Source organism: Salvelinus sp. IW2-2015, linkage group LG19 (assembly GCF_002910315.2).
Source record: "Salvelinus sp. IW2-2015 linkage group LG19, ASM291031v2, whole genome shotgun sequence".
Lineage (NCBI taxonomy): Eukaryota > Metazoa > Chordata > Actinopteri > Salmoniformes > Salmonidae > Salvelinus > Salvelinus sp. IW2-2015.
The window spans coordinates 12305394-12322702 of record NC_036859.1 but is presented as its reverse complement, the minus strand read 5'-3'; the positions used below and the strand labels follow the sequence as shown (position 1 = coordinate 12322702).

General features: G+C 42.2%; 1 protein-coding gene across 1 annotated transcript in view; it reads right to left on the bottom strand.

Annotated features, from left to right (window-relative positions):
* The window catches only part of LOC111979595 (corticotropin-releasing factor receptor 2), a 94786-nt gene that overhangs the window by 14775 nt on the left and 62702 nt on the right, over positions 1–17309 (bottom strand). The window contains exon 3 of the mRNA XM_070448822.1: positions 3947–4032. Within this exon, the coding sequence (XP_070304923.1) occupies positions 3947–4032 (86 nt within the window). The remainder of the gene's footprint in view (positions 1–3946; positions 4033–17309) is intronic.

Below are 17309 nucleotides of genomic sequence, written 5' to 3'. Positions count from 1 at the left end.
GGGGGGGGGGGGGCAGTCTAGAGCCAGTTGCCCTGTACACACTAACCTTAAATTTGACTGTATTATTAAAAACTGATGGACATTTTTGTCTCTAAACAAGTGGATTATTTATCTTTAGGCTCCCCTGATCTACAGTATATAAAAAAAGTTTATAGATGTAACTTAATTAGATTATATATACACTACCGTTCAAAAGTTTGGGGTCACTTAGAAAAGTCCTTATTTTCCATGAAAACACTTATTTACCCTGGTTTTAACTAGGCAAGTCAGTTGAGAATTCTTATTTACAATGACAGCCTCCCGGGGAACAGTGTGTTAACTGCCTTGTTCAGAGGCAGAACGACAGATTACCTTGTCTGCTCGGGGATTCAATCCATTAACCTTTCGGTTACTGGCCCAACGCTCTAACCACTAGGCTACCTGCCGCCACATACATGAAATTAGTTGCAAAATGAATAGGAAATATAGTCAAGGCGTTGACGAGGTTATAAATAATAATTGCGTCCTTCAAACTTTGCTTTCGTCAAAGAATCCTCCATTTGCAGCAAGTACAGTCTTGCAGACCTTTGGCATTCTAGTTGTCAATTTGTTGAGGTAATCTGAAGAGATTTCATCCCATGCTTCCTGAAGCGCCTCCCACAAGTTGGATTGGCTTGATGGGCACTTCTTACGTACGGTCAAGCTGCTCCCACAACAGCTCAATAGAGTTGAGATCCGGTGACTGTGCTGGCCACTCCATTATAGACAGAATACCAGCTGACTGCTTCTTCCCTAAATAGTTCTTGTATAGTTTGGAACTGTGCTTTGGGCCATTGTCCTGTTAAGCGCTGTCCACAGGGTATGGCATGGTGTTGCAAAATGGAGTGATAGCCATCCTTCTTCAAGATCCCTTTTACCATGTACAAATCTCCCACTTTAACACCACCAAAGCACTCCCAGACCTCCACCATGCTTGACAGATGGCATCAAGCACTCCTCCCTCCAGCATCTACATTTTTTCTGCGTCTGACAAATGTTCACCTTTGTGATCCGAACACCTCAAACAAAGATTTGTCTGTCTATAACACTTTTCTCCAATCTTCCTCTGTCCAGTGTCCGTGTTATTTTGCCCATCTTAATCTTTTCTTTTTATTGGCCAGTCTGAGATATGGCTTTTTCTTTGCAACTCTGCCTAGGCGGCCAGCATCCCGGAGTCGCCTCCTCACTGTTGACGTTGAGACTGGTGTTATGCGGGTACTATTTAATGAAGCTGCCAGTTGAGGACTTGTGAGGTGTCTGTTTCTCAAACTAGAGACTCTAATGTACTTGTGCTCTTGCTCAGTTGTGCACCAGGGCCTTCCACTCCTCTTTCTATTCTGGTTAGAGACAGTTTGCACTGTTCTGTGAAGGGAGTAGTATACAGCGTTGTACGAGATCTTCAGTTTCTTGGCAATTTCTCGCATGGAATAGCCTTCATTACTCAGAACAAGAATAGACTGACGAGTTTCAGAAGAAAGTTATTTGTTTCTGGCCATTTTGAGCCTGTAATCAAACCCACAAATGCTGATGCTCCAGATACTCACCTAGTCTAAAGAAGGCCAGTTTTATTGCTTCTTTAATCAGAACAACAGTTTTCAGCTGTGCTAACATAATTGCAAAAGGGTTTTATAATGATCAATTAGCCTTTTAAAATGATCAACTTGGATTAACTAACACAACGTGCCATTGGAACACAGGAGTGATGGTTGCTGATAATGGGCCTCTGCAGTCCTATGTAGATATTCCATAAAATAAAAATCTGCCGTTTCCAGCTACAGTAGTCATTTACGACATTAACAATGTCTACACTGTATTTCTGATCAATTTGATGTTATTTTAATGGACAAAAAAATTGCTTTTCTTTCAAAAACAAGGACATTTCTAAATGACCACAAACTTTAGAACGTTAGTGTACAGTACCAGTCAAAAGTTTGGGCACACCTACTCATTCAAGGATGTTCTTTATTTTTACTAATTTCTACATTGTAGAATAATAGTAAAGACATAAAAACTATGAAATAACACACATGGAATCATGTAGTAACCAAAAAAGTGATAACCAAATCAAAAAATATTTTATATTTTGTATTGTTCAAAGTAGCCACCCTTTGCCTTGATGACAGCTTTACACACTCTTGGCATTCTCTCAACCAGCTTCATGAGGTTGTCACCTGGAACGCATTTCAAATAACAGGTGTGCATTCTTAAAAGTTAATTTGTGGAATTTCTTTCCTTCTTAATGTGTTTGAGCCAATCAGTTGTGTTGTGACAAGGTAGGGGTGGTATACAGAAGATAGCCCTTTTTGGTAAAAGACCATATCCATATAATGGCAAGAACAGCTCAAATAAGCAAAGAGAAACAACAGTCCATCATTACTTTAAGGCATGGTTAAAGGTCAGAAAATGCGGAAAATGTCAAGAACTTTGAAAGTTTCTTCAAGTGCAGTCGCAAAAACATCAAGTGCTATGARGAAACTGGCTCTCATGAGGACRGCCACAGGAAAGGAAGACCCAGAGTTACCTCTGCTGCAGAGAATAAGTTCATTAGAGTTAACTGCACCACAGAAATTGCAGCCCAAATAAATGCTTCACAGAGTTCAAGTAAGAGACACATCTCAACATCAACTGTTCAGAGGAGACTGTGTGAATCAGGCCTTCATGGTCAAATGAAGGCCTGATTCAAGAAACCACTACTAAAAAAAGGAAATCTATCCTTTGGTCTGATGAGGTCTTTTGAGACGCAGAGTAGGGGAATGGATGATCTCTGCATGTGTGGTTCCCACCGTGAAGTATGGAGGAGGAGGTGTGATGGTGTCGGGGTGCTTTGCTGGTGACACTGTGTGTGATTTATTTAGAATTCAAGGCACACTTAATCAGCATGGCTACCACAGCATTCTGCAGCGATACGCCATCCCATCTGGTTTGCGATAGTGGGACAGTCATGTGTTTTTCAACAGGACAATGACCCAACACACCTTCAGGCTGTGTAAGGGATATTTGACCAAGATGGAGAGTGATGGAACGCTGCATCAGATGACCAAGCCTCCATAATCACCTGATCTCAACCCAATGATATGATTGGAGTTTGACCACAGAGTGAAGGAAAAGAGGCCAAGATGTGCTCAGCATATGTGGGAACACCTTCAAGACTGTTGGAAAATCATTCCAGGTGAAGCTGGTTGAGAGAATGCCAAGAGAACACCAAGAGTTTGCAAACCTGTCATCAAGGTAAAGGGTGGCAACTTTGAAGAAAACTCAAATCTAAAATATATTTTGATTTGTTTAACACTTTTTTGGTACTACATGATTTCATATGTGTTATTTCATAGTTTTGATGTCTTCACTATTATTATACAATGTAGAAAATAGTAAAAAATAAACTTTTGACTGGTACTGCATACATACATACATACATACATACATACATACATACATACATACATACATACATACATACATACATACATAGTTGAAGTTTACATACACTTAGGTTGGAGTCATTAAAACTTGTTTTTCAACCACTCCACAAATTTATTGTTAACAAACTATAGTTTTGTCAAGTCGGTTAGGACATCTACTTTGTGCATGACACAAGTCATTTTTACAACAATTGTTTACAGACATATTATTTAACTTATAATTCACTGTATCACAATTCCAGTGGGTCAGACGTTTACATACACTAAGTTGACTGTGCCTTTAAACAGCATGGACAATTCCAGAAAATTATGTCATGGATTTAGAAGCTTCTGATAGGCTAATTGACATAATTTGAGTCAATTGGAGGTGTACCTGTGGATGTATTTCAAGGCCTACTTTCAAACTCAGTGCCTCTTTGTTTGATATCGTGGAAAAATCAAAAGAAATCAGCCTAAACCTCAGGAAAAAAACATGGAGACCTTGATCTGCATACACAAGTCCTACCAACCTTCTCCTCCAAAATGGGTTCACAACTGGAGTAGTTGCTCTTCAGAGCCCACGTTCCATTATCTATGCATTCTCTGTATGCGCTCCCTGCGAAAAGAGGAGCGAGAGGATTGTAAACTTATGGTCACATTACTTATGGGATACAATGTAAGTAAAAGTACATTCAACGGAGTTAACAGAAAGAGTGTGGGTGTGTGGTTAAAATCAATGGGGAAGCCACGGGAGGGCTTCCCCAATTATCACAACCTATGTTGTGATAATTGCATTGTTTGTTCTATAAGCCATTAGAAATGCTTTTATAGGGCATCGTAGTAGCCAGTAAAAGACCGATAAACCATAGCCTACATCGTTTCACAGACACAGTTCCAAAAGACAAGTGTCACACAGCGACAGAATAAATTAAACCACAGACGTTTGACAAATTATCAGATTTAAAACTGGACATACACTATATATACACAAAAGTATGTGGACACCCTTCAAATTAGTGGATTTGGCTATTTCAGCCACAACCCATTGCTGACAGGTGTATAAAATCCAGCACACCGCCATGCAATCTCCATAGACAAACACTGCCAATAGAATGGCCTTACTGAAGAGCTCAGTGACTTTCAACATGGCATCGTCATAGGATGCCACCTTTTCAACAAGTCAGTTCATAACATTTCTGCTCTGCTAGAGCTGCCCCGGTCTACTGTAAGTGCTGTTATTGTGAAGTGGAAACATCTATGACCAACAACAGCTCAGCTGCGAAGTGGTAGGCCATACAAGAATCCTGAAGCGCGTAGCATGCAGAAAGTAGGAATAATGGTCTGAGGCTGTTTTTCATGGTTTGGCCTTGGTCCCTTAGTTCCAGTCAAGGGAAATCTTAACGCTACAGCATACAACATTCTAGACGATGCCGTGCTTCCTACTTTGTGGCAACAGTTTGGGGAAGGCCCTTTCCTGTTTCAGCATGACAGTGCCCCCGTGCACAATGTGAGGTCCGTACAGAAATGCTTTGTCAAGATAGGTGTGGAAGAACTTGACAGAGCACTGATCTCAACCCTATCGAACACCTGTGGGATGAATTGTAACGACGACTGCGAGCCAGGCTTAATCGCCCAACATCAGTGCCCGACCTCACTAATGCTCTTGTGGCTAAATGGAAGTCCCCGCAGCAATGTACCAACATCTAGTTGAAAGCCTTTCCAGAAGAGTAGAGGCTGTTATAACAGCAAAGGCGGGACCAACTCCACATTAACGCCCATGATTTTGGAATTAGATGTTAGACGAGCAGGTGTCCACATACTTTTGGTCATGTAGTGTATGTCCTGTTTAAGTACACAAATAAAAATGTAACAAACACTTAAAATGACCAACACAGCATGGTCCAATGTAAGTTAAAGTTAGTTGGCGAAGTTCAAATCACCATCGGTATCCTCAAAATGTAATAACGTCCTAAAATATTTTTCCGGAGCAGCAAGATTAAAATAGCCTAATGCGAAATTTGTAGGCTAACTATAGGTAGAAGCCCCCGGAAGAGCGTGCAACAGAGCAGTGTACTGCCTACACTCGGTTTGTTTAAATGAAATAATGTTCATTAAATTGCTTTTAGTAGTAGCTAAAGTTTGTATTGCTACTGATTCAGTGACGTGGTCAGCCTTTACTGCTGGGACTGCAAGTTTGTGTCCCGGTTTCCTGTTAAGTAGCAGTTAGCTGCTAGACATCAAGAAAATGGAGCAGGCTAACACTAGCAGTGCTAGCCCACTGGTGTTTTTATCCACAGCTGAGCACAAATGCTTCAGGTGTGAGATGATTTTCACACAATCACAAGATAACGATAAGGTGGAACTGGAAATTGGACAGGGATTTGTCTGCCCTAAATGCACCACCATCTAGTATCTTAGAGAAGAGATCCTCTGGCTGTTACCTCGGCTGAGAGAAAAAGACCTGCTTTCAAAGTACACCGACCTTGCTGTATCCCAGGCAAATCGAATCTCAGTTTTAAACGCCTCTAAGTCGGGCAGTGTTGATCTGTCCCAATCCAACAGACAACTCTGTGGCCCCATGGGAGACTGGACACTCGCAAGGCGTAGGAGTTCGGGGAGGCAGTCTGGCCACCCATCTATCCGAGAAGATCCGATCCGGCTATCAAACAGCTTTGCCCCGCTTGAGACGGACCTACCAGCCCCAGGAATCAGCACAGATCCTGGATGTATACCAACAGCCCGTGGCCACCACAGTTTAGCAGGTCATTTCCCTATCAGATTCCATCACTGTGGGCAGCTCGATGGTGAGAGATTTTGGCCTGCCTACGGTCTGTGGACCGACTGAGGTCCACTGTCACCCAGAAGCAGTGTCAATGATGTCAACTCTCTCCTGCCCACGGTTCTGGCCATCTACTCCAATATTGATACCATCGTCACTCACATAGGTTTTAACAACCTTCATTTGAGGCGATCTGAAGGAGGACCACAACACATTTTTAAAGGCCCTCGCTAGCACAGGTAAGAGAATAATTATTTCTGGCCCCCTCCCGTGCTACCGAAGGGACTCTGGACATTTCAGCCTTACTATTTGCCCTAAACGAGTGCCTGAAGAAACTTTGCAATGATTTTTGTGACYACTTTGATTTGCTGTGGGAGCAACCAGCACTTTTTAAAAGAGACGGATTCACCCTAACCATCTGGGTTCCAGGATTATTTCCAGCAACATCGCAAACTGTTTTAGAGACTGATAGACAGGATATGGTAGTGCTCCAGTTCTCCCTGTAAAAATAAGCAACAGGGGACTTGGAAACCATATCAACTCCTATACAAATGACACTATGGTTATCGTGAGTAACCTACTTGATGTTCTTTTAACTCCACCTTCTAGTGAGTTTATACACACTGTCATCTCCTACCATTCTGATAGATTGGAGACTGTCAGAAAATGTGGTTGTCACGTTAATAATTTAGTTATTTCATTGGTTACCTCGAGGCAGAGTGGCCCACACTCATTGAATATGGCACTTTTCAATGTTAGAGCAATCCCTCGTAAAACCTTTCTCGAAATGATTGCATGTTTCTCACTGAAACATGGCTGCCTTCCGACTATAGTATCGCTCTTATTGACGCCTCCCCCTGGACTACAGCTTTTCATACTCAGAAAATGGGAAAAGGGTGGGGGGACAGCCTGTATTTTTCCTAATGCTCTCAGCTGTAAGGACATTATTTAATTTGGCAACTTTGTGTCTTTTAAGCATCATGGTATACTGTTTAAATGTCAGCCACCAGTGCTGGCCATAACCATGTATAGGCCTCCAAAGCACTGCCCCACTTTCTATACTGATTTATCTGAACTATTGTCTATTGTCTTTGAAAACTATGATAAAATCATTGTTGGGCGATTTTAATATTCCTGTTGACAAAGAGACTGACTTAAAGGCAATTTAATTTCTGAATATTTTGAGCTCTATGGACTTTATCCAACATGTTACTGGGCCCAAAAGCACTTTCTACTGAAATATCCACTATTGTTGATGTTGCTTAATCTGATCACCACTGTGTATTTCTTACTACCTTGTTGCCATAGCACAGGGTAATACTGAACGCATTATTAAGAAACACTATCTTACCTCTGAAGTTGCGACAGATTTTATTGAGTGTATGAACAATACTCCATCACCTATTCTGCCTTCCTCTTGTGATGATTTAGTTGATAACTTTAATAGAAAATGGAGGGCAAACATTGARGCTATAGATCCAGTAAAGTTAAAAAAGGCCAAATCCAAACGGGGAGCCCCTTGGATGAGTGAGGAAACTAATAAATTAAACGGAAATTGCAGAGAGGAAAGTGGAGAAAGTCCAAGTTGCAGGTCCATTTTGATATTCTGAGAGAGCAACTTGGCATATATAACAAGGCAATTTGAAATGTCAGATGGGCTKATTTTTCTCACTTGATCACTAATAATCAGAAGAATTAGAGTGCTCTTCTCGACCATTGATGGCCTGATAAATCCTACCCCCACAAGCCTATGTGAACTTTCCTCCACATCTAAATGTGATGAGTTTGCGGCATATTTCAGAGATAAGGTAACAAACATTATGCTGGGTATCAGTCAAGCAAGACCTGATGAGAAGTTTGATATGTGCCCTACTCTTCTTGGTTGACATAGACATACTCAGGAAAGTGATATCAAGAAAGCCTTTGGTCAACTGCAAAACATACAGAATGCTGCAGCATGGGTACTGACCAAGACCAGACGGAGAGCACACATTGCACTGGTTCTAAGGTCTCTGCACTGGCTGCCTGTGAGTTTTAGAATTTATTTTAAGATTATTCTATTGGTTTTTAAATCAATCCACATTGTGCAACATGTCAGACATGCTTTTAATTTGTGTGCCTAGTAGGTCCGCCAGGTCCTCTGGCACTGGCCTTTTAACTATCCCAAAATCTAGGACCAAGATGCATGGAGAGGCAYCCTTTAGTTACAATTCTGCCAGGAATTTCCTGCCAGAGAACCAACAGTGGACATTTTCAAAATAAATCTTAAATCTTACCTTTTTGGCTTTGCTTTTCCTTAGGGTGCTTTTTTGTCTTTTTTTTTAATTCATAATTTTGCTTTTTATCCTCTTGTTTGTTGTATAGTAAATATTACATTTTGTTTTCATTTATTTTTTCTTGTGAAGCACACTGTTGCATTCCATGTCTGAAATGTGCTGTGTAAATAAATAAAGCTTGATTTGATGTTAACCTGTGGTAACCCCAAGATGTTCATTAAAACAAGGCACACTAACTATTGATTCAGGACCACGGAGAGTTACCGGAGAGCGTGGTCTCCCACCTCCGCTATTTGTCAGCACCACCAGCTGGACAGTGCCTCTCTGCGTAGGTAGGTTTGAATGCTTTTCAGAATGGAAAATGACCTTTCAGCTGATGTACTTGTAACATGGATGGTGAGCATCTGTTTCAGGCGCTTGCATACCTCGGGTAAAGTGGTGGTCAGGTAATTTTTCACTAATAATTGCAGCTGCTCACCTGGTGGTTTGTGGAAGTAGGTATCAGCATAGACTACCTGCAGCTCATTTTTCAACCTCTGGTCAAAGAAAGGGTACGTTTGGATCAGCTGTGTGAAATCTCTGTCAGGAAACKCCTCTTGCTGTGAYTACTTGGGAAATGACCCATGATCAAGAACACAAAAGAAGTCAAGGCTTGTCATGTCAGCAAACCTCTGGGTCATGTGTAGTATGATTCCATCAAGTATTTCCAAGTACAGTCGTCAGTATCTGTTCAGGAGGCCTGGGTCATTGTCAGCGTTGTCCCTGCTCAGTCATCCCAGCCACAGTCATTCCATTTGTCATACTGTATATCCCTTGATACTTCACATCACTTCTAATGGCTTTTGATGGATTCCGTGTACTATCAACCCGTACACATGAATGCCTTACATCAAGAGATTTGCTCTGTAGGGTCTGAAACAATGGTTCTGTGAGTCCAATTTTTTTTTTTAATACATGTTTCAGAGCACTGCTCTGAGCAATTGAATCTTTATCCCAAAAGGGCTCAGTTACTGTATGAGTCGATCAAAAACAATGATCTCAGGCCTTCGTGCACTGCTCTAATCCCGGTTCCCGAATGGTATTGTCAACCTCAGTAATCATGGATGTCTTTTTGCATGACCGGGTAAAAACGGTCGAAAAAACATTTAGTCTTGAATACTGGTTGTCCCCGGCGCTTAAACCAAGTTTAGTTTGTGAGCATAACAATGAATGAATAGGGCATATTGACAGTGGGTTTTCACGAGCAACTGAACCCCACCTCGCTGCGCACTATACATTTGTATTTTTTATTGAACTAGGCAAGTCAGTTAAGAACAAATTATTATTTGCAATGACAGCCTACCCCGGCCAAACCCTAACCCGGACAAAACTGGGCCAATTGTGCACTGCCCTATGGGACTCCCAATCACGGCCGGTTGTGATACAGCCTGGAATCGAACCAAATCGTATTAGTCACATGCGCCGAATACAACAGGTGTAGACCTTACATTGAAATGCTTACTTACTTACGAGCTCAACAGTGCACTTTCAAAAAAATATGGATAAGAATCAAAGATAAAAGTAACAAGTAATTAAAGAACAGCAGTAAAATACCAATATCGAGACTATATATAGGGGGGGTACCGATACAGAGTCAATGTGTGTTGGCACCGGTTAGTTGAAGTACTATGTAGATGTAGGTAGAGTTATTAAAGTGACTGCATAGATGACAACAGAGAGTAGCAGTGGTGTAAAGGGGAGGGGGGAGCAATGCAAATAGTCTGTGTATCCATTTGACTAGACGTTCAGGAGTCTTATGGCTTGGGGATAGAAGCGGTTTAAAAGCCTATTGGACCTAGACTTGGCGCGCCGGTACCGCTTGCCGTGCGGTAGCAGAGAGAACAGTCTAGGACTAGGGTGGCTGGAGTCTGACAATTTTATGGCAGGAAGCTTGGCTCCAGTGATGTACTGGGCCGTTCGCACAACCCTCTGTAATGCCTTGAGGTCGGAGGCCAAGCAGTTGCCATACCAGGCAGTGATGTAACCAGTCAGGATGCTCTCGATGGTGCAGCTGTAGAACCTTTTGAGGATCTGAGGACACATACCAAATCTTTTCAGTCTCCTGAGGGGGAGTAGGTTTTGTCATGCTCTCTTCACAAATGTCTTGGTGTGCTTGGACCATTTTAGTTTGTTGGTGATGTGGACACCAAGGAACTTGAAGCTCTCAACCTGCTCCACTGCAACCCCGTCGATGAGAATGGGGGTGTGCTCGGTCCTTTTTTTCCTGTAGTCCACAATCATCTCCTTTGTCTTGATCACGTTGAGGGAGAGGTTGTTGTCCTGGCACAACACGGCCAGGTCTCTGACCTACTCACTATAGGCCGTCTCGTCGTTGTCGGTGATCAGGCCTACCACTGTTGTGTCATCGGCAAATGTAATGATGGTGTTGGAGTGGTGCCTGGCCGTGCAGTCATAAGTGAACAGGGAGTACAAGAGGGGACTGAGCACGCACCCCTGAGGGGCCCCTGTGTTGAGGATCACCATGGAGGATGTGTTGTTATCTACCCTTATCTCCTGGTGGCGGCACTTCAGGAAGTCCAGGATCCAGTTGCTGAGGGTGAGGTTTAGTCCCAGGGTCCTTAGCTTATTGATGAGCTTTGAGGGCACTATGGTGTTGAACTCTGAGCTGTAGTCAATGAATAGCATTCTCACATAGGTGTTCCTTTTGTCCAGGTGGGAAAGGGCAGTGTGAAGTGCAATAGAGATTGCATCATCTGTGGATCTGTTTGGGCGGTATGCAAATTGGAGTGTGTCTACGGTTTCTGGGATAATGGTGTTGATGTGAGCCATGACCAGCCATTCAAAGCACTTCATGGCTACAGACGTGAGTGCAACGGGTCGGTAGTCATTTAGACAGGTTACCTTAGTGTTCCTGGGCACAGGAACTATGGTGGTCTGCTTAAAACATGTTGGAATTACAGACAGGGAGAGGTTGAAAATGTCAGTGAAGACACTTACCAGTTGGTCAGCGCATGCTCACAGTACACGTCCTGGTAATCCGTGAATGTTGACCTGTTTGAAAAGGTCTTCACATCGGCTGCGGACAGCATGATCACACAGTCTTCTGGAACAGCTGGTTCTCTTATGCATGTTTCAGTGTTATTTGCCTCGAAGCGAGTATAGAAGTAGTTTAGCTTGTCTGGTAGGCTCGTGTCACTGGGCAGCTCTCGGCTGGGCTTCCCTTTTGTAGTCTGTAATGGTTTGCAAGACCTGCCACATCCGACGAGCGTCAGAGCCGGTGTAGTACAATTCGATCTTAGTCCTGTATTGATGCTTTTCCTGTTTGATGGTTCATCGGAGGGCTTAGCGGGATTTCTTATAAGCTTCCGGGTTAGAGTCCCACACCTTGAAAGCGGCAGCTCTAGCCTTTAGCTCAGTGCGGATGCTGCCTGTAATCCATGGCTTCTGGTTGGGGTATGTACGTACGGTCACTGTAGGGACGATGTCATCGATGCACTTATTGATGAAGCCAATGAATGATGTAGTGTTCTCCCTAATGCCATCGGAGGAATCCCGGAACATTTTCCAGTCTGTGATAGCAAAACAGTCCTGTAGCTTAGCATCTCCGTCATCTGACCTCTTTTGTTTTATTGAACCAGGGCTGTAGCGATGACTTCTAACACTGAGATGCAGTGCCTTAGAACGCTGCACCACTCGGGAGCCCATGCGGCTTGCCCCGTCGTAAGTCTGGCAGATGAGTTTGTTGGCAAATACAACCCTGCAGCCAGTTTGTATTACAACATCAGTGATCGCCTCTGCGTTTCTCTCTGCGCTCATAAACAAAAAGAAACAGGAATTTCTCGCATAACACCTTTATCATTGACATAGCGTGCTATGATTGTTTATTGACATTTGCAGGATATGTCTGCGGTGTCATCCACCTGGACTTCTATGAAGGGTGCTGAACTAATCTCACTGTCTCTTTTGTAAAACATTAGTATTGTAAAACAATACAAAATATACACATAAAAACAAAAGCATACAAACACACACAAACATCATCTCCCTGCCCAGACCCACCTGCTCACACCCCCATCTCCAGCGCCCTCATCACTGTCCATCAAATTGCTCAAACTGTACCATTTTGTTTCTCTCAATCGCCCATGCACTTTCAACATTTAGATAAAGCGTTTGACCTTTCCATTGTGTTAACGATAAAGGATTGGTTGATTTCCAGTTTAAGTATGCGTTTTTCAAGATGATTGACAAGAAAAGCAGTGTCCAACTTATTGGGTTTCTCACTGCACCCTGATACATGTATGCCATGTCTTGAAATATGCAGTTAGATCGAAAAGTACATTTACATTGTAATAATTATAACTGCCAACTTTCTAACTTCTCCCATAACTTCTGTACTTTCTAGCATTCCCAGAAGGCATGGATTATTGAGTCACTGTTAGTTTTACACTTAAGACATGACTCACTGTCAATCTCACTTTGTATCACGTCTGCGATGCTCTGAATGCTGTCATTCTGTATGGTGTTTGACATACCTGTAAATACAGTCCTTCTCCGAAGGTGTTCAGCCATGGCAATATCGAACTCTGCAAATGCATTGAGTTCCACAATTACATTTGTTAAGGCTTGTTCAATCATCGTGCCCCCTGAAGGTTTGCTCCTGTCATCCCATGTAGAATACTGTGATGAACAGTTTCTTCAGAATGTCTCTTTTTCTTGACCTGATCATTGTGCCTCTGGACACTGATCACTGCGGCCTGGTCGAGAGCATTGTTGATCCGGACTCTACCCTAAAGCTTTAGTTTCAGGTTGTTGAGCCTGACCGAACATGTGATCTTGTCAAATAGAAGGCAAGGCCAGCAAAACAGCTTCCTTAGCCTAGCACCCCCAGCTGTCCTATTGTAATTCTCAGTGTTGAAAGATTTGATCTGAGCAGGTGCTCCTCTCCCCTGCACAATATCCAATTTTGGAATCTGCCTTCCATTCCCCTTGATTTTTCAGCTGGTGCACAAATTACAGTTTTACTAAATGTTTTGAACTAGGAACTCTAGATCTCCATCTATAGCTAGCTACTGCAGGAAAATGCCAGGACCATTCACAGTTGAGCTCACTTAGCTCAGCTCAGCTCAATGCTGATTGGCTATTAAAATTATCAAGGGAGGCCAAATTCTAGCTGGCTTTCCGTGTTATTGAATTCAATTCTAAGGATGGCAACATGTCATACTCTTTTTGGCCAGACCGGGTCAGATACATGGTGCGGTTTCCCTCGCTCGGATGATTTCTCCGTTGAGATAAATTTGCAGGTGGCTCAAGTGTAAGGGAAATTATTAAACAAAGAGATGAAAGAGACATTTCAATGTTAAATTTTTTGGGGAAGGCTGGCTTCCATTGGCATGCATAAATACATGCCACTGCGCTCCAATAGGCCGAAGATCTGATCTATGTCTGTAATACCTACATGTTTTATACAGACCACCATAGTCCCTATGCCCAGGAACGCCAAGGTAACTTGTCTAAATGACTATCGCCCCGTAGCACTCACATCTATAGCCATGAAATGCGTTGAAAGGCTAGTCATGGCTGACATTAACACCATCATCCCAGACACCCTGGACCCACTCCAAATTGCATACCACCCCAACAGGTCACACAATCTCTATTGCTCTCCACACTGCCCTCTCCCACCTGGATAAGAGAAACACCTATGTGAGTATGTTGTTCATTGACTACAGTTCAGCTTTCAACACCATATTGCCCTCATCGCAAAACTCAGGACCCTGGGACTGAACACCTCCCTCTGCAACTAGAGCCAAGACTTCCTGATGCGCCGCCCCTAGGTGGCGAAAGTAGACAACAAATCCGCCACGCTGACCCTCAACACAGGGGCCCCCCAGGGGTGTGTGTTTAGTCCCCTCCTGTACTTCCTGTTCACCTACAACTGTGTGGCCGTGCACGACTCCAACACTGTCATTAAGTTTGTTGACGACGGTGGTACAGTTCACTCTTACAAAAAATGATTATTTACGGAGGAATAGGGTTCCACCAAGAACCGTTTTGATCAGAATAAACATTTTTGGAAGAAAGGGTTCTTTGACGATTCATTGGAAGGCAAAAATTATTATTTGGAAGGCAAGAAGGGATCTACATAGAACCATAGATAATATTTCCCAGCATGCTCTATTGCAGGGAGATTTTCAGAATATTTGTTTTAATGTAATATCTGTATTTTTGCATGTACATTGATTACAATCTAATCCAATCTGTTTGTAATTGGATTTACTGCACCCGTTACTGAGATGGTTGTTCGAGTATAGATGACCGAGGTAGTCTCAGTATACTCTGGCTGGATTCCAACAGGAATTACACATCACTTTGCAAGCCAGCATAATGTGACTTGCAGGCCTGATGTGGCCTATAAACTAGGAGACTCCTAACACCACTGTGTAGGTATATAGTAACTATGCCCTCAAAGAAAGGTCTTATGATATATGTAATGAATTGTCATAAATAATGACATTTTAAAGGTAAGGCTAATAAGGTGGGTTCTACCCGTTCATATAGGGTTCTAGGAAGAACTCTCCAAAGAATGAAGGGTTCTCAGTAAAACCCTTCATAGACGATTCTAGGAAGAACCTTAAGATAACATATGGAATTGTTTTAAGATGGTCATACTATGGATCATTTAGCTGTTTGATTTTGAATTTTAGGACCCCTTTAGGTATATAAAAAAATATTAAACAATGATTTGATAAAAAAAATATTGATTTGGTAATTTACTACTAAAGTCTATAGAAACACAATCAATAAAACATTCATAAATGGCAAAAAAGGACAGTCAAAAAATAAATCATAAGAAACAAGGTTTTGAAGTTGATGTCCTATATCTAGGANTTCAATTCTAAGGATGGCAACATGTCATACTCTTTTTGGCCAGACCGGGTCAGATACATGGTGCGGTTTCCCTCGCTCGGATGATTTCTCCGTTGAGATAAATTTGCAGGTGGCTCAAGTGTAAGGGAAATTATTAAACAAAGAGATGAAAGAGACATTTCAATGTTAAATTTTTTGGGGAAGGCTGGCTTCCATTGGCATGCATAAATACATGCCACTGCGCTCCAATAGGCCGAAGATCTGATCTATGTCTGTAATACCTACATGTTTTATACAGACCACCATAGTCCCTATGCCCAGGAACGCCAAGGTAACTTGTCTAAATGACTATCGCCCCGTAGCACTCACATCTATAGCCATGAAATGCGTTGAAAGGCTAGTCATGGCTGACATTAACACCATCATCCCAGACACCCTGGACCCACTCCAAATTGCATACCACCCCAACAGGTCACACAATCTCTATTGCTCTCCACACTGCCCTCTCCCACCTGGATAAGAGAAACACCTATGTGAGTATGTTGTTCATTGACTACAGTTCAGCTTTCAACACCATATTGCCCTCATCGCAAAACTCAGGACCCTGGGACTGAACACCTCCCTCTGCAACTAGAGCCAAGACTTCCTGATGCGCCGCCCCTAGGTGGCGAAAGTAGACAACAAATCCGCCACGCTGACCCTCAACACAGGGGCCCCCCAGGGGTGTGTGTTTAGTCCCCTCCTGTACTTCCTGTTCACCTACAACTGTGTGGCCGTGCACGACTCCAACACTGTCATTAAGTTTGTTGACGACGGTGGTACAGTTCACTCTTACAAAAAATGATTATTTACGGAGGAATAGGGTTCCACCAAGAACCGTTTTGATCAGAATAAACATTTTTGGAAGAAAGGGTTCTTTGACGATTCATTGGAAGGCAAAAATTATTATTTGGAAGGCAAGAAGGGATCTACATAGAACCATAGATAATATTTCCCAGCATGCTCTATTGCAGGGAGATTTTCAGAATATTTGTTTTAATGTAATATCTGTATTTTTGCATGTACATTGATTACAATCTAATCCAATCTGTTTGTAATTGGATTTACTGCACCCGTTACTGAGATGGTTGTTCGAGTATAGATGACCGAGGTAGTCTCAGTATACTCTGGCTGGATTCCAACAGGAATTACACATCACTTTGCAAGCCAGCATAATGTGACTTGCAGGCCTGATGTGGCCTATAAACTAGGAGACTCCTAACACCACTGTGTAGGTATATAGTAACTATGCCCTCAAAGAAAGGTCTTATGATATATGTAATGAATTGTCATAAATAATGACATTTTAAAGGTAAGGCTAATAAGGTGGGTTCTACCCGTTCATATAGGGTTCTAGGAAGAACTCTCCAAAGAATGAAGGGTTCTCAGTAAAACCCTTCATAGACGATTCTAGGAAGAACCTTAAGATAACATATGGAATTGTTTTAAGATGGTCATACTATGGATCATTTAGCTGTTTGATTTTGAATTTTAGGACCCCTTTAGGTATATAAAAAAATATTAAACAATGATTTGATAAAAAAAATATTGATTTGGTAATTTACTACTAAAGTCTATAGAAACACAATCAATAAAACATTCATAAATGGCAAAAAAGGACAGTCAAAAAATAAATCATAAGAAACAAGGTTTTGAAGTTGATGTCCTATATCTAGGAGATATAAAAAAAAACTGGGAAAATATATTATATATATTATATTTTTACACATTTAACCCATTTTCTTGGGTAGGCACAAAACTACRGTCATACTTTCATTTGTTTTTTAAACCGGTACCGGTTACCTTCAGACGAGTCCCGTGACACTTGAGGGGGGTTGTAGAGAAAAACGGAGAACACCGTCATGTCTGTGAAAATCTCCCCTTTCCACATTAGTTTCTGGCCCAAACGGTTTGGACGCTATCAAACAGAAG